This window comes from Stegastes partitus, unplaced genomic scaffold (assembly GCF_000690725.1).
Source record: "Stegastes partitus isolate 25-593 unplaced genomic scaffold, Stegastes_partitus-1.0.2 Scaffold66, whole genome shotgun sequence".
Taxonomy (NCBI): Eukaryota; Metazoa; Chordata; class Actinopteri; family Pomacentridae; genus Stegastes; species Stegastes partitus.
In genome coordinates this window covers 876,295-897,545 of record NW_007577797.1, presented here as the reverse complement: position 1 = coordinate 897,545, position 21,251 = coordinate 876,295, and the positions used below count along the sequence as shown (strand labels likewise).

Here is a 21,251-nt window from a genome sequence, read left to right as displayed (position 1 = left end):
CGGAATTTCCTAGCAGTCTGCTCTTCTCCCAACGGACGGCTTGCATTTGCCTACATTAGAGCGCATCGGCACTGTATTGCGTGTTAGAAGCCTGCCAATCGGAGAGCAGGATAACGTGCCACTTATGGCAAAGCAAAACAAAAGGCTCTTCACTATCAAACACACAGCGTGGCCAGTGGCTGATTAAATCGAACCTGTGTGTGCATCTGTGTCCTTGAATGTGTGTGTCTGTCTGTTTACCATAGCCTCAGCTCATTTCACTTGGCACTAATGAACAAGGGGACAGATACAAAGAATCCATATGAGCACAGTGTTTAAAGAACCTCCCAGAATTTAAGCTGCGCAGATTCTTTCAATTAGCAAAGTCCAAATATTTATGGAGTGAACATTTCCTCTCTGGAAGGAAGGAACGTTCTGTGTGTGTGTCTCCTGTTGACTCACTCTGGGGTGTATTGATCCCCTGGGCTTATGCTTCATTTCGCTTCAGCTCTGCCATCATCCTTTAAAAGCAAATCTGGCCGGCATCTATACAGTATGCTGTCATTTTTAATCAGAAATAGTAACACAGTGGCAACATGTCGATATCCAGGGATGGGGGGTACGAAATGATTCTTTTAAACAATGAGTCAAACCATGATGCCGCAATTTGCAGAACCCTGACGCTGCCATCATAGCCCCTTATTTTCTTTATCCACCACTGATTGATTCCAGGTTCATCCATTTCCTCACCAAGGGGAAGCCAATGTGGAAGTGACTTGAACCTGCATTTTATCGAATGGCCAGCAGGCGGCGACTCCTCTGGTTGCAAAAAGAAGTCCACTTGCAGAGAAGTCTTTGAGAAAACCGCCCTCCTTCTCATTTGACCTGTTACCTCAGTAAATAATTTTTTAAATGTGTTTATGGTCTCAGGTGCTATTTTCAAGTCAAAACAGCAGAATGTTAATTGAGCAGATTATGGTCCCATTTGGAGGAAAATACATGATAGAGCAGGACATGTTTTAGGGCGTGGCTCTCTTGTGACTGACAAGTCATTAATGCATGGACATGTGTAGTGCCCTCAAGTTCTCAGTCAGATCCACGTCCATTTGTTCTTCATGTCCATTTTCAAAGAAACCCAGGCAGGGACGGCCAGAATGCCAAATTTGAGGTTTCAAAATGGTCGTCCACAAACCACCGGGTGACGTCACAGTGGCTACGTCAATCTCGTGCATCCAGTCTGTGGTAATAAATTGACTCACCTCAGCTCTTGTGTGTCTATGCTTCTGTGTGAATTGTGTCCTTGGTCCTTCTCTGCACATGTGAATGGAGTCCTTGAGGTTTTCCTCTTGTGTGGAAGCTGTGTGAACCTATTTTTGCAGCATCTAGTGGTTGCTTGATGTCCTCCACGATACACATTTTTCATATAGGTTTGCAATCTACAACGCTAACCTAATACTGTCATTTCATATTCCATATTGTAAGTTGGATTGTGTAACTTACTCTTTCCAACCTGGAAGTGCTGTCAACTGCAATTCCTCAAATGGCCACTTGAGGCTGGCACCAAAAGTGAGTCAATCCCCCCATTTGGTAAAATGTCCAATTCACAGCAGAAATAATCATGTTTACATCCGGGCACAAAAAACTGTTTCTGTCTGTATTGTACCCATTAGGAGACAGCTGTGAGGGGGGTTCATTTTAATATATCTCATAGATGTGGCCACTTTGAATGTGGGTCACAGCACAGTCCATGGCCCAATACCTTTGTATAGTCCTCCTGAGCTCCATCCATGCTCCACCTGTTGGCTCATTTTTAGATTAACTGGGAGTCAAGAGTGATCAGGAAGGTGATGGTCGGAACCTGAGCTTCAAAACTGCTGTTGAGGAAACCCATAGGCCATGACTAGAAGGGTTCAACCATTTTATATACAGTCAGTTCGTATTCTATGCACACAACATGTTACATAATCTATACTGGAAGACAGATCCATCGCCTCAATTCCTCCTCTCAATGTTTCCCTTGTATTGTTGTTAATTAAAGGTTTTTTTCTTATGTGACCTGAGGGTCTATAGATAGAGGGTGTCACATTTATGGAATTAGTTGAAGAAAAAATGTGATACTGGTCTATGTAAGCAAAATTAATCTGACTTGACATTTATAATGAATATGTTGTATTATTCTCAGTGTTGATACTAGTGTTCTCCAATATTGTCATCATTGTCATACTCATGACAAAGCAAAGCAAAGCAATGACAGATTCTGCCGGGCCACTGAAGAAAGACCAAAGGTCCACCAGTGGAATTAAGATGTGACCATTTCTCAGTCATCCCCTCCCCCAAACACACACTTAGACACACATGCTAACCATGACAAATAGCCTGTGACGTGCCTCTGTGAACATGGCACGAAAGGGTCCACTCCCTATCCCCAGGCCTGGACGGGACTCTGAGCATCTCCTCACTGAGTCTGAATTATACTCCCTGTGAATCACTTCACCTTTCCAGCAGCAGTCAAGAAAAGTGGCACGTGAAAGGACAGCAGTAGTATTTCTGGCACTGCTTGCGTTTACCAGGTAGCACTTAATCTTCTTCCCGACCTCAGACATAACATTTCACGTGACTCAGCGTCTTAACGTGCAAAAGAAGCAGGAGGGAGAAGGGAAACACAACTGGTCATTCTGAAATCATCTGGTTACAAACTCTGATTTAATTACTTCCAGCTCCTGACATCCAGGACATGTAATTTTTATACATCCTCTATTTAAAAAAAAAAGTTTATTTTAAGATGCAGTCTGAAAACAAGACATTAAATGACAGCATTACAGTTGAGTGTGAAAATGTAAATATAGAGACGTTGTTTTAAAAGCTAATTAATTATTACAAACAGGCTTCAGTGCTACACTGTGACTTTTATTTTTACTCTTGAAGGAGGCTGGGGAGAATCTGTTAAGAATGAAGGCATTTAAACAATGGCATTGAAGGACTTTTGATTTTTTTTACATTCATGTACCTCAAAAACCTGCAACTAAACAATGTGGTGAGGAAAATAATCAGCTCCTGGTCTCTTAATCAGCCTTCAAGAGGAACTCAAGTGGAATGGCTGGATGTTTGTTCTGATTTTTGTCTGAATTAAAGCTACTATATGTAAGTTTTTTTTTGTTTGTTTTGTTTTGCTGTTTTGTTGCTGCTTCTAATTGCAGTTGAGTTGAAGTCTTTTAAGGGCCACCGGACAACATTACCGCCTGAAAGTTACATGAATAAATGCGAGGAGCTTCTTAATTAAAAGTAGTTCAATAGGACAAATTAATTAAGGAAAAAAAAACTTTGATCAGGAAGTGCAGTGTTTGATTCCACAGATGCTGCAGCTCATTGAAAACTGACTGGATCATTTTTCTGTATTTTATATTTTCATTTAGTTTTTGTATGTTGATGAAAAAGGTGTCTTGAAGTATTGGTTTTTATTTAGGCTTAGTTTTGTTATTGTCATGAAATATATATAATTTATTGTCATAGTTTAAACACATAATAGAGGAAATCAACACTGCTGGTGACAACAAGGGACCTGTAGGAAAGCAAACACTCGATAGGACAGGCTAAAACCAGCTGGTTAGCAACAGCTGACCTTAAACACAACAAAATACTAACATATAGCACTTTTAAAATTCTTCTCCAATCATTAATTAAACCTCTAAAAAGTCCTCTCTGTCTATCAGAGTTACATTTTGAATTTTTTGCAGAAAGATGATCCAAACCTGCCCTAAAATGGCTCAGATGAAACTCTACCCAACTGTAAGGTGTAATATTGGAGTAAGTTAATTTGTCTGAAGAAAAATAATGGCACAGAAAGCTTCACCCTGCAGGTTGACAGGATGGGTTTCTAAGGTTTTTTATGTGTGAAACCCTGGAAGTCTGAATCCGTATTTTAGAGACTGTTGTCAGTACGCTGCAGCTTCATGGTGGAAATACTCAGTCATTGTATTATTTTGCTAAAGATTTAGCATCTAATAAAACACCAAATGGATATGTTAACAAGGTAAGAATAAATCAGTGGAGGGAGTCTTTAAAGTCTGCTACGCAACGCTGGTGTAGACACCGAGAGGCTGAAGACTGACTGACTGACTGATCGTAAAGCCGATGATGTGCTGCTGTCAGCCACACAAAAGGAGTTTGTCTAAGTCCTCTCCCTCTCAGATTGTTAACGCTGAATTGTGTTCGTATTTTCTTGGCAGGGAGAAACAGTTGACAGAGTTCTGCTTGCTGAGTGGAAAATGTGACAGATGCCCTTGGATGTGAATCTGACATGTTCGGCGTTTGAGTTATTCTAAAGAGGTCTTCTGGGTTTTGGAGCGAGCAAGAGAGGAATTCATATCAATGCAATAAACTTACACCACGCTTGTTTATTCAGATGGCTTTCCTCGTGGTGAAGAGGGAGATCAAATGGGTACATCAATTATAAATTGTCCATAAATGTTACTGATGTGGGTCTTGCTCTCTGGATTCTAGAATAACTCAACTCTATGGCTCCAGTGGGCCTTTGGACAAACATAACTGTGATGGTGGACAGCAAAGACTAAATGCTCCCTTTGCTCCGGCTGTTTCACGGAGATGATTCTGAAGTCAAGGCTCTCTCAATCGATAACAGACACTGCTTGACCAATCCAGAACCCGGAATTTCCCCTGTTTTTAAGAAACAGTTCGACATTTTGAGAAACAGCCTCCCAGCAGTGGTGGAAGAAGTATTCACATCCTTTACTTAAAAACTACAGGTACAGTCATATAAATACTTCAATACAAGTAAAAAGCCTACATGAGGAATCCTATTTAAGTAAAAATACACATGTTGTATCAGCAGTTATTACAAATGCCATTATTGGATTATTAATAGTGAAGTATCAGCGTGTCAGGACTGTTTGAACTACTTTATATACAGTTTTACGTGCTGGGATGAATCGAAGGGGGTCTTCAGATGATTGATGGAGGTGGAAGAAAGAAAAAAACAAAGCTCCGATACACAAATACACACAGTTCTTTATTTATCTATTATGTATTTATTTATTGAGGTGGAACTATGTGAGAGGTTTAGATGAAAAAACCCACTGCTTGATGGAGCCGTTAACAACTCATCAGCATCTGAACTGTGACTCTGTTTTTGTTCTTTGGAAGATCTCAGAACTGAAAAAGGTTAAAACTCACTGGTTTAACCTTAGCAATGTGTTGTATTTTAAAAGCTTGTTATTTCATACACTGTGTGACATCTTCATCTTAGACGTAGTTACAGTTTTTAAATAAATGTCGTAGTGTATGAAGTAAAAAATGTGCTTCTGAAAAGTCGTGAAGTGAAACTATAAAGTATACAGTTACTTTCCATCACTGCCTACCAGCAGATCTACAGCTCCCTATTTAAAATGCAATGAGCCATGAGTCTCTACAGGTTGGATTAAACCTCACAGTGATGACAAGACTCCAATACCTCACCCTGACCGGTCAAGGCAGAGGACTGACCTCCCTGAGCCCGGTTCTGCTCAAGGTCTCATCCTGTTTCAAGGGATATTCACCTCACAGATAAGATGATCCTACCAACTAACTCCCTGGCTAGAATGCTAGCACTCTAAAAATGTTCTAATAATGTTTTTAGCAGGAAGTTTTTTAAAAGTTTTTATTCATGGTAAGGTAACAGTCGATGAAGATGTTGTAAAAATGTTTATTGATAACGTAACACTACTGTACCCCAACAGATTTAAAGTTTTCTGAATATTGCATTGACAATGTTCTTCCTCAGTTAGCATGCAACATTGTGGGAATGTTGAAAATGTTTTACCCCAACAACATCTACAAAATATTAGCAGACTATTAGGGGATTAACTTCTACCTTTGTTAGTATTTTATAAAATACATCTTAACATCTTGAGGATTGTTTTTCAATGTTGGTTTGAGGATGTTGTCTTTGTTTTCATGTAACATCCTCAAAACAATTAAAATGTTTGTCTTGGTTAACATTGCTGGAAATCAGATCAGATTTAAGTTTTTCTTGCAATATTACTAGAACTTGTAGGTAATGTTTGCCAGTGTTGTGGGAAAATCTCCTGCTTGCTGGATCTGGGCAAGAAAGTGAACGCGTCTATTTTGTAAAATGGAACAAAGTATTCTTGCAAAACCAAGCAGTGCTAATACATTTTAGTTTTTGTACGAATCAAAAAAATGTGATATAATGTGTTTACGAGTGAATCTAGAGGCGAAAAGCTTTTCTGACCTTTGAACAGCACCAGGCTCATGGAAGCTGGTTCCACTAGTTTCCAGTCTCGTGCTAAGCTAAGCTAACTGGATGCAGTTTTATGCTGAGATGTGGGAATAGTGGTGATCATTTCATCTACTGCAGTTTTCCTCAATAAAAGCAAATAAGATTATCTCCCAAATGGTCAAACTGTTCTCTGTATGCACTCCGGTTAACGTTATCAGTCTTCCTACCTGTGCAGCCCACACACTCAGATCCGCTGATCCGCTCAAGCTGTATAAAATGCCTGGCCACACACACAAGAGTCTACATATGGACCAACACACTTTTTGGATATGATTTCAGCTCGCATATCTCACTTTGGCCTTTCAGAGAATAACATCGTACACAAGAGACCCTAAGATCTTTTCCTCTCCGTCTGAGTGAGGCAGACGGGGGAAAGTAGAGTCAACACTGATGGCTCACACATGTGGCTGTGAAAAGGCAGCTCACAGGGTGTATTTCAAACAGCGAGGAGGAGGTCTTCAGGCCGAGAGACACACGGGATGACTGAGTGTGTAAATATGCACAAGGTGTTGATGTAGTGCTGAGCATGTACGCACAGTCATGCATACATCCTCCCCGAGCACGGCGCTGCATGAGGTTCTCGTAGTGCAAACAGTACATTAGTAACACATGTGTAGTTGTGTCTTCAAGCTTTGTTTTCACACTCTATCATCCTGCATGTTGATGGAGAGTTTATCGTCACAAAAAAAAAATGACAGCAGGTTTGTTATTTTATCATAGCATTTTCAAAGTTTGGCTTTTCAGGCTGCGATATTTCAGTGGTCAAGTCTGTATACAGAGAGGAGTTCAGAGGACTTTAAAGGGACAGTTCCATCTTAGACATTTTTTTTTTCTCTTATCATGAATGTTATATCTGACAGATCAAGTCAGTTCAGTGTGATATTATAATATTTAGCCTTCACATTAGGCACAAGTTTCAGTTCAAGGTTTGTTCAATATCATGAGAATGGGTTCAGTTTTTCGGTAGACATGTTGCATTTGGCCGTCAGGTCCTGGTCTTTGGAAACTGGATATAACAAGTCAGCGGTGGATTGAACTGAGAATTTCAGTCCAAGTTCCCAGTCCCATTTTGGGATCATAATTTACAAAACGAACATCATGCTGTATTAAAAAAAAACCAAAACTCTTTAGTGATTGAGTCCATGAACTCGTTAGGAAAATATTTACTGAGCTAACAAGTCAAGTGAGAGTTAGTGTTACTTTCTCGTTGACTTCTATATGATCAGACTGCGAGCTGAGGAGTCGCCCCCTGTTGGCTGTTAAAAACAATGCACGTTTAAGACATTTCAGCTTCAGCTTTTAGACCTGCAGTCTACGTCCATCTTTTATATATGGTCTATAGTCTAAAAATTGAATTTTTTGGGGGGCTTTGAAATACATTGTGCTGTAAACTCCAAGCAAATATCTCTACAGCACATATAGCCACATGAAACTGTCTAAAGATAAAAATAAACACAAAAGTTTTCTATGAAGAAACTACTTTTTATTATAGTGCTTTGAAGAGAAGTATCTCGCCAACATGTCCAGATGATGCAGACTTATTGTTCTTCACATGGTGACCTGAGCAGCCCAGAGCCGCTCTGGTGGACATTTTAACAACTACTTCCACTGTTAAATAATCTAAACATTATAAACTAATTAGTTACTTGGTCTATGAATATTAAGATGTTGATCAGTGTTTTCAGAAGATGATATTCCGTTTACTGTCATAGAGGAGTAAAAAAAATAAAATAAAATAAAATAAATATATTCACATTTAAGGGTTAAAATCAGAGAATTTAAACTTTTTTTTCTTAAAACATGAAAATGTATTAGCAAAACAGTTGTCAAGGACTTTATTAGCTGACAACTGATCAGATAATCTTTGCAGCTCTACTTTAAACAGCTTTTAACTTTTATAATGACCATGATCAACAATATCAAATAAGTTAAACTCTGAAATAAGTTCATTTAAATATGCTCAGCAGAAGCCATCATTGGTACCTTTACTTTGGATCTACTTGGTGTAATATTCAAACAAGCAGCGAAGGCTTTAATGGTAACATCAGACAGTGATAACACCAACATAATGACGTGTAGCTGGAATATTGTTAGTTATAGTTCCTCATCATCATTTTAGCTTTGACACTTTATAATCAGCACAGAAGACGATGTACAAGTGACACAGATGAAAATTATGAACTTCTCTGGTATTTGGTTGGCTGGGCATCACGAACATCTGCACAAAGTTTTGTTTTAACCCAACAAGTAGATTTTGAGATATTTCACTGTGTATTCTACTGTAGATGACATCTGAAGGTTCCACTTCTGAGAAAAATGAATGTCAAAATTTCACTGCAATCCAATAGTCACTGGGCTATTAGTAAGACAAATGTAGATGTGCTTTACAGTAAAAAAAAAAAGAAAAAAAGTCTTAATTCTAAATGTTGTTTGGGTTGGGTGTGCTTTAGTGTCGGGATGAAAAAAATCAGTGGAGAAAAAGAGAAAGTAAAACAATTAAAATGTCTATTTTACTGACACGTCCTAGCTGCACTGTTGAGGAGATACCCACATGTAGCAGCTTCAAGACATCGTGAAAATGAGCTGAGGAATGTGGGTCCACATATACAGGCCCAGTGAATCAATCAGGCAGGACCACAGGGAGTCTAATGTCATCAAACAAGACCTGCACCAGCAGTACTTGACCTCACCTGCAGAAGAATTATTCAAAAGAGCAGCCAGTTGAACACAAGTATGCAACCAGTGAAAACACTTTTTAAAAGATTCAGAAATTTAAAAAGGCCTTTGTATGGGGGGTGACAGAGTGAAGTTGCTACCTCAGCATGAGACAGTTTGGATCTGGAGGTCAAAAGCTACCCAGGTCCAAATGAGGTTACTCTTTTTGGCCATTTTCTGTTGTAGTTTTGTGGTTTATTTCATCTTTGTTACAATCTGTAAACCAATATTTAGCCCAGTTCTGTGATACTGAGGTTACATATTGTGTGTATTTGAGACTTTAAGGCTATGTTGGATTATTTTTTTCTTTCTCTTTCTCTGCTTGTGTGTGTAGTGGCTGCGTCGCTAAGAGTCAGGATTAATTCACTGAAATGTCAAACCAATGGCATTCCTTTGCAGGTGAGGTCAGTCTTGTTAGTGCAGCTCTGGTCTGACTGATAACACACACCTGTGCTCCTGTCTCTACCTGTCATTAGTCTATTTCAGTCTGGAACAAAGTGTTAAACCAGCAAAGTATCCCCACGACAAAGCTTAAAGAAATCACTCAGAACACACTTAAAGTAGTCATTTTCATATATTTGTATATATTCATATATTACACATTTAATACAGGCACAATGAGAAATCATAAAATAGAGACAAAAAGTGGCTGAAATATTGGTAAAAATGTATGAGAATCATTTACACAAAGTTGCTCTTTTTAAACTCTGTTTAATACAACAAATAAAGAAAGAAAAAGAGTGGGAAAGTGACCGTAGAAGGAGCCTCATAAATGTATTTTGCAAGTTTTGTAGGGACAGCAAGAACCAGCTTGCTAATACTGAATATAATTACAGAATCTGCGTACTCGTGTTTAAAAATGCATTTGCCTCATCTGACCAAAACCAATGATGTCAGAGAGAACACATGTTGATTTGTGACTGTACAAAGATCTGGTGCTACAATTTCAGGATTTTATGTAAACTCATTTGAACTGCCTTCAAACATTTGGCTTATTAAAGATCAGCGTCGGATAGAAAATTTAAGTTCTACAGACAAAACTTAAATGAACCACAATCCATTTAAGATCGGTATCTGCTCCTAAATTAAGTCTTAAATCAGGTCCTAAAAGGGGCATATAAACATTAAAAACTGATGACAACACATGATCACAATGGCCAGATACGTATGAACTCAACAGAACCATCTACTTCTAACAGTTTTTAAGTGAGACGTTTGACGAATCAAGTATCGATATGAGTTAAATCACTTGTAAACCAGTTAAAACCTACGAAGAGCCACGTGTTATAGCACTGAGGACGAGGTTAAAAATAAGTCTGATGTGCAAACTTAGAAAATCATATCTGAGAGGTCAGTTGGCCGCATAATGCACAGTGTATGAAACTCCCGTCCTAAATGGTTTCAGCAATATTCAATCACAGCTTTCAAGCAACACGTCACATTGCAACACAACGACCATTTTCAGGAGGATGAGGTCAATGCAACAATCTCCAACAAAAGACAAAGTACTCCGTCGAGAAGTACAACATCCTCTAAAGCAGCAGCAGCAGCCCACCGTTTGATAAAGACAAGAATGAAGCACCAAGAATCAGACGTGGCAATTTTCCACTCATCCATCCATCTGCTATACCCGCTTGTGCTGTTCATAGCTGCAAAAAAGGCTGAAGCTTTTCCCAGCATGCACTGGGTGAAAGGCAGGACTGGTTAGTAATCTATCACAGGGCAATGGCAGTACTGTGTCACTATATCTAACCACAGTCAACAACACTGGATTACTCAGTATCAAGTAGTTGTGATAAGGCATTTCAATCATTAGTTTGGCCTTCGTGGTGCTACTGCTCACTAACATCGTCTACTGCAGGGCGAGAACATGAGAGGGTCAGCTGACGAGCATCGAATAGAAAAAGACAGAACGGTTACAAAAGGGTTCGTTGATTAAACTCAGTCACAGAAGGCGAACAATTCAATTTTTGGAAGACAGTCAGGATTAAAAAGAGGAGACATTTTCCCTTCAATATCCAAATAAAGGAGTAAAAAAAAAAAAACACAACTGGCACATTGTTGGTGCTATTCTCATTACCTGTGCTGTAGTATACAAAAAAGAGTAGAGAAAAGTTAGATTTAGGCACAATTCTCCATTATTAAATGATTAAAAAAAGACGCTGCCAGTTTTTAGAAAAAGGCTGCAAGGTTAACTTAGGGTAATGTCCCTTGATTTTTTTTTTTTCTTAAAAAAAGCTTCTAACACTTGACAAAATGTTTTACAGTCAAAATTGCTGAGCAAGTTTTGAAGACGACTACAAATGATGGGCTTAAAAATGTGTAGATAACACAAGTTATGACTGGAAGGGGAATTTACAAAGAAGAAACGTTCAATGTTTAAAAGATCACACTGATCAGACCCCATGTTAGGGGTGATTGTTCAAAGAACTCCATGCATTTCTTTTTTCTTTTTCTTTTTTTTACCACAGAGAAATGTAGCTTAAATCTGGAAAAACCCAAATCTGGGTAAAAACATTTACGTGCTTTTGTTGCCTGTTGTTCCACAGTATAAGAGGAGGCACTGAGGTCAGATTTTTTTTTTTTTTGCATGTTTTTTTTTTTTGAAAGCACTTCAACATTATTTTAAAGATCAAGCTTGTGCCACAAGTGTGTGAGTACTTTTTAAGACAGATTCTACCTTCATTGCTTCATTGCACATAATCAAAAAAGACAAATCTTGACAAAAAAAGAGAGAAAAATCAGTAAACAAAGCTGATTTGAGAGCTGAGTCAGAGCTGGTCGAGCAGAATATTCAGTGTTATTATTTACAGTTCGGTCAGAGAGAAACTTTTTCTTCTCACCCACATGGAAAGGTTTTTGTTTTATAATCCTTAAAGGCTCTCGAGAAACGAATATAAGCGGGAAAAAGCATCTGAAAGATTGTTAGTGCACTTTTTTTTTTTTCCTTTTTTTTATGATTTCAAATACAATATAGATTTATAGCTAATTCATAAATTGTTTCAGACTATACAAAAATGAATTGAACAGAAAGCATAATTAGACTTCATATCTACAGATTTCCTGAAAAGCTCATCTTAGTTTTCTTTTATTTTTTCTTTAAACAGTGTTCAATACTCAGTGCTGTTTTATTGTAGTGAGATTCTCGCTTCCTGGGTGGAACTGTGACGACCGTGCTCAGATGGATCCGGAGGTTCAGGAGGTCCTGCAAAGTCGCCAAGTTCTGTGTCGAGCGAGATTTTTTAATTTTTTTTTCTTCTTTTTAAGAACCAGAGTGGTGGGTCACCTCAGCAATCTGCCATATAACGTCCTAAACACACAAAGGATGAACCGTGAGTTGTTGATAAGTATCAGGTACGAATGGAGGACAAAGTGTACGTACCTGTGGCAAATCTCTTTTTGTTGAGAGAAAGTCTGTATCCAGCCCCCTGTAGGTCCATGTCCACTCCTGACAGGGTGCTCCCCTCATTCATAAACTGCACTGCCAGAGTGGAGGGGTTTGACGGACCATTTGACAGCTCAAACTTGGCCCTTAGAGACCCGGCGCCTGGCATCAAACACAAACAAATACACTCACATGCCACGAACTGATCCAGGATTTTGAATAAAGGTCGACCGACATGTTTTTTTTTTTTTCCGATGCTAAACTCAAACTCACAAACTCTGGCATTACAAATACTTTTGATTGTTAATGTTTTACTTGTGTTTAATTAACAGAGAACTTTCCACTGTTGATTGGATATTTACTTATGACGTGTAACCAGTGGTGGTGGGAAACGCTTTAAGATCACAAAGTTGTAACTAAACAGAGAGAGAGTCGGCTGCATCAGAGCCACGGTAGGTAGCTAATTTAATCAGGAATCGGCTAAAAACAAAAGAAAACAAATGCTGAATATCAGATCCAATAGTCAGCCAGGACAAACGCTAATTTTACACAAACTTTAATGGCAAACAACTGTAAAAAATAACAAAAACAGTTCTTACCTTCATTTTCAGATTTTTCTGAGATGTCACCCAGCTTCCACAGACACTTATTCTGCTCTGAATTCCTAAAATGAATTAAAAAAAAAAAAAACACTTTCAGCTATTCTATTTAAACGTATTTACATGTACTTATTTTATGTAAATACCAGAGAAATGTTATTCTTTGTCTCATATTTGTTGTGCTTCTGTTGGTGCATGAAGCACCACATCTCACCTTGTCTGACTTCACTGTGGGGATGAGCCTGCCACTAGCTGTAATCTCCTCACCTTCGCTATCTGCATGTTACCATTTTCTAAATTCCCTGTGCTATGGGAAACAGCCGCAACAACCTCTGAGCTACCGACCTACACACTGAAAATGCCAAGACTTGATGAGGATTTGGATCAAACAATAAGGCAGGCCTGTTTGGTTACTTCAATATTTGCTCACTGGTTATAGAAAAAGTTTAATTTACCAACAATATTATATCAAAACAAGCTCCCTCACAGAACTACTGGAAGAAATACACACAAGTCAGAGCATTTCTTTACCCCTACAGCTGGATGATAATGGGTACAGCCACGGACACAGTGCTGTGGAGAGATTAGTATGTCTGGTTGTTCAAGACAACATCTCACCATATGGAGTTGGGCAGAGACTGCTTGTTGGTGACTCCTCCGTCAACAGGCACTAAGATCTGGACGTTGGTGAGTGGACCAGGGGTGTCCATGGACTCTGGGTTGTAGCGGTAATCTACCCTCAGGTCTGTTGTGCTCTCTGTACACTTCCAATATACAGCCAGGTTGAGAGGAGTGGAATGGATCCCATCAGACAGCACCTGAACACAGCAGAACAGTGTAAGAATCCAGCTTTAAATTTGAATAAAGCTGCTTTTAGCAGTTAGAGTGATGTGGTGGAAGGACGGGATTTTAGTGGTTTGTGGAGCAGCTGGAGGGCAGAGGCTTGATCTTTCATGACAGTGTGGCCAGACAGCTGAAGAGTCTCCGACCAAGATGTTTAACTCCTGCCTGCTCTGAGAATGCAGCATCTCCAGGTGAAGAGACTGTGAGAAAGCTGCTCGTTCTTTGTTTGAGAACGTGGCTGGACAAGCCAGTAGATAACATGGTGACATAAACAAATAACGGAAGAAAGCCTGGACTTCAAACAAGGCCTCTCAGGCAGGTTAACAACACTGTACTCTGTGGGAGAGAATAACTCCCTCTGGGCTGGACTTTGTCATGTTTTCAGACATTTTACATGCAGAAAAACACAGCTGTATAACAAACTAACAGAAAAGGAAAAGCACAAAAAGCATCATATGGTCTCTGCAAACCTCTGACCTGTTTGGAATTCCAATCTCAAATAATTTGGTTTATAAGTGCATACAGTACAGACTGATAAAATATGGCTTAATCACTGGACTAATAGATCTCAACCTGCTATTTTTTCTCACTACCAGATGCTTCAGCTAGTAATGAGTCCTCCTCACTTTTAATGCATAAGAACATACAATAACAATAAACTGTCAATTACACAATGTTAAAAATCCTATTTTAAGTTTAAAAAAACAAGCTTTTTTACTTGATTTAAATCATGCCCAGGCATTTTGCTTTGCGTTGGGCTGCTGGATTTTAGGACTGGTATATGTAACTGTGATCCAACCATCACAGGACTTTACAGCATTAAAATGAACTATCAGGAGAGTTACTACAAACTAATTATCTGGAGTCTGAGAGCTTGTGAGGCCGTCTGGCAGGCACAGACAACAATATTAAAACTATTATATGAATATAACAGACTAATGCAGCACAGGGCTGTAGGATCAACCAGACTTAAACACAAGCAGCACTACAAAAACAATGTGATGATATTTCTGCTCACTGTTTGGAGCACAGGTATCAAAAGGACCATAATTCACATGAAAAATGCATTCTGCACTGCCTACATAACCGGCCTTTTCACTCCCTGAGCCCCATGCTCATGCACTCTCTTGCCTCTTTCTCAGACTTGTGTGGAGTGTCGAGCACTTCAGGACGTGTGTTTTTAGAAAACATTCTTTAAATATGGTTATTTTATCTGGCATAAGCTCCAGGCTCGACGCTGGATGACTGACCTGGTATTTTAGGATGTCCACATTATAGTAGGAAGCTGAAGGATTCTGATCTGAGGCTTTTCTGAGGTAGGACGTCAGTGCTTGCATGTTGAACCAGAAGTCCTTGGAATTTGAGTCACTTTGGGAAGGATCACTAAACAAAAGACAAACAGTCAGAAAGATGCACACACACACACTCACATGCACACACACACAACGAATAATCAGAGGCTCAATTATTCATCGCTCCTCTTGGCTTTGTGTGTAAAGCTCCAATAGCTTGGAAAAAATGACCCTGTTATATCCAACCAGCTACTAAATCATGAATTCCATTTGATTCAATTAGTCTAGCCATGTGGTCTTGGTATGACTGAGAGGAACCAGAGCGAGAAAATTAAAAAAATAAAATAAAATAAAAAACATAGAAAGATGTCATTCTTCATTACTTTTTGGGGAAATTGCAGTTTTAAAATAGAACCAAACAATTTTGTGTCCTACTGACACTGGTGCTGTATGAACTAAATACTTCTGAGTGAGAGTCACGAGGTGTGAGATAATAATGTGTTAAATGAATTAAGTGTTAAATGAAGCAGCTGTTCAGTGAAGTTATTTGTTCTTTGCTATTTTAGAGCTTTTTTTTTTCTTAAAGAGACATGGGCTGTTGAGAACCTGGCTGTTAAAAAGTCTGGTGGAAAATAGTTCCCTGACAGCTTAATGATAGGTTTATGTCAGGTTACTAATTGAATTTCCTCTCACTGACGCAGAATACATTTCCTCGATTCTCACTCGTATCACCGCATCCAAATCCCTCTTTCATTTAACCACCACTGACAAGTTATCAAGTCATCAGCTCTGCTAAAGCTCTTCATTTGCAACGCACACCAGCCTGGTTGTATTTTAGCAGCTCTGTGACGAACTTCTCTGGACGTCTCACCTGTATAGTAGCTGTTGGTTGGGGAGGATCTGCTCCAACCTGCTGGTGTTCTTCAGTTTGAAGGTGAGGACGGCTGGAGAGGGGTTGGTGGTGAACACCTTGATGATGCCCATAGGGAACGACAACGTCATGTCTCCTGTGATCTTCACAATGCACCTGTGGAGGGCAGACACCAAAGATTCACCGTATAAATTTTAAGATATTTTAAAGAGCCCATATGATGCTCACTGACAGGTTCATAATTGTATTTTGGGGGTTTACTAGAATAGTTTTATAGGCTTTAGTGTTAAAAAAATAAAAAATAAAATAAAAAATTCATTTTTCTCATACTGCACACAGCTGCAGCACCTCATTTCGTCCTCTGTCTGAAACCATCTGTTTTAGCGCCCGTCTCTTTAAGGCCCCCCTCCTGAAAATCCCACTCTGCTCTGATTGGTCAGCTGGCCCAACGAAAGCAAGGCAGTATTGGTTACATAACGCAACCCTACATTCAGTGAGTATATGCAAGCCGTGCTGTTAGCTACTAACTTTTGGCGACATTAGGTGTGTTTCCATAAAATTGTTTAGCAATTTTAAAGCAAATTTTAAAAAGTTGCAAAAAAAAAAAGAAAAGAAAAGAAAAGAAAAAAGAAAAGTAAATTAGGCTTGTTTCCATTTAAGAGAAAAAAAAGCCTTGGCTAAGCTGTGGAGTGTCATCAAAAGGTGGCAGTATGTTACACAGGCATGTCATAAACAAAGCAGAGGAAGATACAAACAACCATGTCAGTCATTAAAAAGTCTTAAAGAAGACGAAGAAACAAACAGAGCGTGGCCCGTCTGTGAGAAAAGAATGGTTATGAGTCTTCAGGAATTCTTTTGTTGTAATTATTCTTTGATGTCAGCTGTTTCATGCTTTCTGGAGGCTAAGAAAAAAAAAACAACAAAAGAAAAAAAGCCCAGCTGATTGGTCATGTCAGTAAAATGTTTGCAACATTAATGATTTACTCAAAAAAAGTGTTTCCATCGCACATTATGTGCATTTAGACAGTTTTCTGAAGGATTTCGACCTTCGTAACTTTGCAGATCTTTAATAGAAACAAAAAGCTAGGTAACACACTAAAAGGGAACACCTCTAAAGGCATAGTATGAATCTTCTTCACCACCCTACTGGCAAAAGTATAAAACTACCACTGAACCATCTGAATTCCCACAAACACATTGCCGCCTATAGCACAATCCACCATCACAGCAATCCCACTTTCAGTGTATAACAGTGCGGACAGCCCACACTCATCTATTGGACCTGTGTATACCCTGAATGAATGTTTATTATCCATCACAAATTCATCTGTCAATCTTTTTTTGATTATGCTATCATGCCTGACACCTAAAAAATTCCCATCACAATATCCAGGAGCCCTCTCAGACATCTTTAAATAACTTATCAGCAATCTAAAACCCAAAGACATTCTACACATTTGACAAGCTGGGTCTGGAGAATGCTGCTTAACTTCATCAACAATTGTGTAATTATCAAAAAACAAAGCTACATTTGACATATTTGGGCCTAATTAGAGGCCATACTTCAGCCCACTGATTGTCCTTTGAAATAAAGATCTAACATTTAGAATATATACACACACACACACACATATATATCCTGTTGTAGACATCTGGTTCTGTCATTCTCATTAGTTTTAGGTGCACAGTTCCTCTCTGCTTTTGCCTGTTTGTAATATATATATATATCTATATGCTTCAGTAGTTTAACGTAGATCCAGTTTCTGAACAAGTTCAGTGGTGAGAAGAGTCTACCCTTAGTAGGGGTCTGGTCCAGGCTGTGGTGGTAATGGCCCACAGTGGGTCTCAACCTTACACCGTGTCTCCGCTGCATTGCTTATGAAATGTTCCATTTGCTAATCCCTAAAAAAATAAGCCTTTTGCACAGCAGCAATTTAACAGCAGTTAACCAATAAAAGGCTGTATGTTTTCTCTGCCCCAGACTATAATCTGCTCCATGTACGTTATCCACTCTGAAAGAATGGTGTCAGACTAACGCAAAACATTCCACACATGCAGCGTGAGTGGGAGATAACACTCTGCAAAACTCACAACCAAAGGCTTAATGAACGTAGTGCACGTTGGTCTGTATAACTCACAGGGTCATATGTGTTGTAGTGAACTTCAGATATAGACAATACTGTGTATGCGTGCAGGTCCACATCGGGGCCTTTGAGCAGCAGGAGGTCATGTGAGACTCACTTAGTGGGATCAGCTCCTTTGAAGTAAGCATTAACCGATTCTGTGAAGGCCACGGCAATGGGCAAAGCATCTTGGGATGCCAGAGTCACAGGGCTGGGACCGCGAGACGTCCCTGAGAATGAGAAATGCGCAGAGTTAAAGGTCTGTTGACTCAGCTGCAGATCAGATTTTGATATCAGTCCAAAGCTCACATCAGAATTAGGAAGGTTTGATCATGCAAAGATGCATTATATAATTACTGCATTTCACGAGGTCAGCCATTCATACACTGCATATCAGAATATTCTGTTATTTTTCAGTTAACAGAAATAAGATCTTTTTTTTGGACATGTTTGTGTTACAGCTTATTTTCTTAAAAAATAAGTACTATTAGACAGTTAGAGCAACCTTAGAGAGCATATGAAAACTACTAAAAGTACAAATATACCAGTCAAATCATTCCTTATTGCTTTAGCATGTTTTATCATATTAGGTGCTGATGCTTTGAGAAACAGCCTGAAAATGTGAGAAATGAAGCACACACAAGTCATGAAACGGCAACCACTGCAAAGCAAGATATCCTGTTGTCCATCCATCCAGCCCATTCAACAGACTGGTGTTAGTTTTAGCTAAGAGTCCTTTAGTATGAACTTCAACCGTACCTGCTGGCGTTTCACACCGCTTCTCAAAGGTAGGCAGCTTCGCTATAAACACATCATCCTCTTTACGCCAAATTAACAGCACAAAGAGGAGAGGAGGAGATACACAAACCCAGAGAGCACACATGTGAGGAGAGATGATGCTGAGCACAGTTGTAAGCCAGTTTCTAAACGTGTGATGATGGTGGCAGGTGAGCCCTAAGCTGACAAGGCTGATATGATTGCACAGAGATAAACAATGACTAACAGGCCCTAATGATGACATTCTTCGCAACAGTGAAATGTATGCAGAGTAGAGATGATGACTGTAAGCGCCACTGTGGCAGAATGGGGAGGGTGTCTAAGTTTGGAAAGGCAGACTCACTTTGGCTTAGTAGAAAAAAAGGAGAGAGGGAGAGCAGCTCTGGCTCTAGGGAGGAGAAGGGGAGAGCAAAGGTGTGCTCAGCTCCTGTGGGGAGAGGAGTGAAGGAAGGGAGGCGAGGGGGGAGGAAAGTGGAGAGAACAGCACATTGTGGTGCAGAGACAAAGGTATGTGACAGGTTGGTGAGGAGGAAAAAAGTTTCAGAAAACAGAGATTCTTTTATGTGTTCCTACCGACAGTGGGGGTGTTGCCAGCACTTAGTGAGGCGTTGGAGGACAAAGAGGAGGAGCTCTCTGCTCGGGCGAGCGGCGCCGTAGGAGGAGGGCTGGCATTGGATGTTTTGGGTGGGCTGAATGGTCGTACCTGAGTAAAAATACAATGCTGTTATAATATCAGAATGGACTTTTAGGATCAATCGATGCAGTGTTGTCCAAAAAAAAACACATATATGGATAATTTAATTACAATTTCATTGATTCCTGTGAGTTTTCCAGTGGGGAGTTTGGGCCTGGAGGAGGGTCGTGGTGGGGGCACCAGGGCTCCAGCTGCCAGAGGGGTGGTAGGTCGGTTTGGTGCTGGCACTAAAACACATGGAGGGTTTTCTGGTTAGTGATAGCTCAACATTGTGGAAATTAGGTACAAACAAGCATGTACACATGTGTTGGACCTCATTCAGTTAGACACAAAACCCTCATGCATCCATTTAACAACCATAATAGCAAAACATTAATTGCAGAAAATCATGACAGAAACCAAGCAAAACACATTTAAAAAAAAAACGAAAACATGTTGCAAACCAGGCAGTGAGTTAGAAAAGCATTCATAAGATAAAGTAATGAAAAACCAACAGAAAATATTCACAAATACGTGTAATTGGCAATTTCAATCACAAAATAAATGCACCAAAATCATAAAAGCATACATTAATTGAAACATAATACAAAAATAATGCTGCAAACCTCAGGCACGAGACACGTCTCTAGCAACAGTAATAATGTTACCATTGAATATTTTGCTCGACGGGGCTGAAGCCATTGCCCTATCAGCAGTCCCAGAGAAGATATCAGTGAAACAGAGGTTACTGTCCTCTCTGCTACTCGCTGCTTTACAGTAGGCGTCAGCCGAGTCGTCAGACAGGAAGCGACTTGACCTTGCGGAGCCCGATTGCGGCCTCTGGAGATCCTTCACAGACGGCCCCGAGCCCTGGCGGCGAGGCAGAGCGAAATTATCACTGAAGGCAATCCACTGGCTCTGGGACCAGGACACGGAGGAGAAGGCATCGCTGCTCTTTGGAGGGCTGGCAGTGGCCGGGCTTTTGATGGGGTCAACTGGCTCAGTGGGCTGGGTGATGGGGGCACTCTGGGCTCTCGCCGGGGCGGGTTTGAGTGCTTGAAAAGGGTTTTCTGGTGAATCCCAGGGAGAGGACGTAGATGAAGAGAAAGAAGAGACATCTTTGGATTGCTGGCTCTCTGCCAAGGGAGGAGAGCGTTCCTGTTGTGGCACCGTCTCAGCTGAGGGAGGCAATGTGATTGACAGAGGTGGTAAACATGACAAGTGCAAAGCCGAGTATCGAAAGGACAGCTTTTCAGGCACTTAGTTACATATCTAGTATCAGTTAAAAAATAAGGACGATCTTTATTCACTGCTATAATTTAAAATGACACATAAGCAGTTATCTTGATTGTATTAATGTATACCATTCCAGCGTGCATTAGAACACGTATAGTAGCGTGTATCCTGGTTGTCAGTAGTCACTTAGCTGTGGTCCAAAATTTGATAACGAAGACACAAGCTTGTGCAAGCAGTGAAATAATTGTGTCACATCTACGTAGTTTCCCGATATAAACGGATGGGATTGCAATCAATAATAGGCATCTATTTTTTTGCTAACAGCTAAAATGTGTCAAGAAATTTTGAGAAAATGACTGTGTATTAATTTATTTTTAAAGCTGCCAGTATTTTTCTTAAATCAACTAATCAAATAACTACATTTGCTATTTTGTTATTCAATGCGTCTGAACTGCAGAGCGAT

At 39.8% G+C, this 21,251-nt stretch overlaps 1 protein-coding gene across 8 annotated transcripts in view; it reads right to left on the bottom strand.

The window, feature by feature from the left end:
• Positions 1-9,544: 9,544 nt before the first annotated feature.
• The window catches only part of fcho2 (FCH and mu domain containing endocytic adaptor 2), a 48,269-nt gene continuing 36,562 nt past the window's right edge, over positions 9,545-21,251 (bottom strand). For 2 of the 8 annotated variants that reach the window (XM_008276176.1, XM_008276177.1), the window contains 12 exons: positions 20,221-20,730; positions 19,685-19,800; positions 19,453-19,582; positions 19,223-19,306; positions 18,862-18,921; positions 18,221-18,332; positions 15,980-16,135; positions 15,067-15,199; positions 13,592-13,791; positions 12,974-13,038; positions 12,372-12,536; positions 9,545-12,299 (listed from right to left, as the gene is read on the bottom strand). In XM_008276176.1, the coding sequence (XP_008274398.1) occupies positions 12,277-12,299; positions 12,372-12,536; positions 12,974-13,038; positions 13,592-13,791; positions 15,067-15,199; positions 15,980-16,135; positions 18,221-18,332; positions 18,862-18,921; positions 19,223-19,306; positions 19,453-19,582; positions 19,685-19,800; positions 20,221-20,730 (1,754 nt within the window). In that variant the 3' untranslated portion in view covers positions 9,545-12,276. The remainder of the gene's footprint in view (positions 12,300-12,371; positions 12,537-12,973; positions 13,039-13,591; positions 13,792-15,066; positions 15,200-15,979; positions 16,136-18,220; positions 18,333-18,861; positions 18,922-19,222; positions 19,307-19,452; positions 19,583-19,684; positions 19,801-20,220; positions 20,731-21,251) is intronic. The other 6 variants (XM_008276181.1, XM_008276182.1, XM_008276178.1 and 3 more) reach the window with 5 other exon arrangements.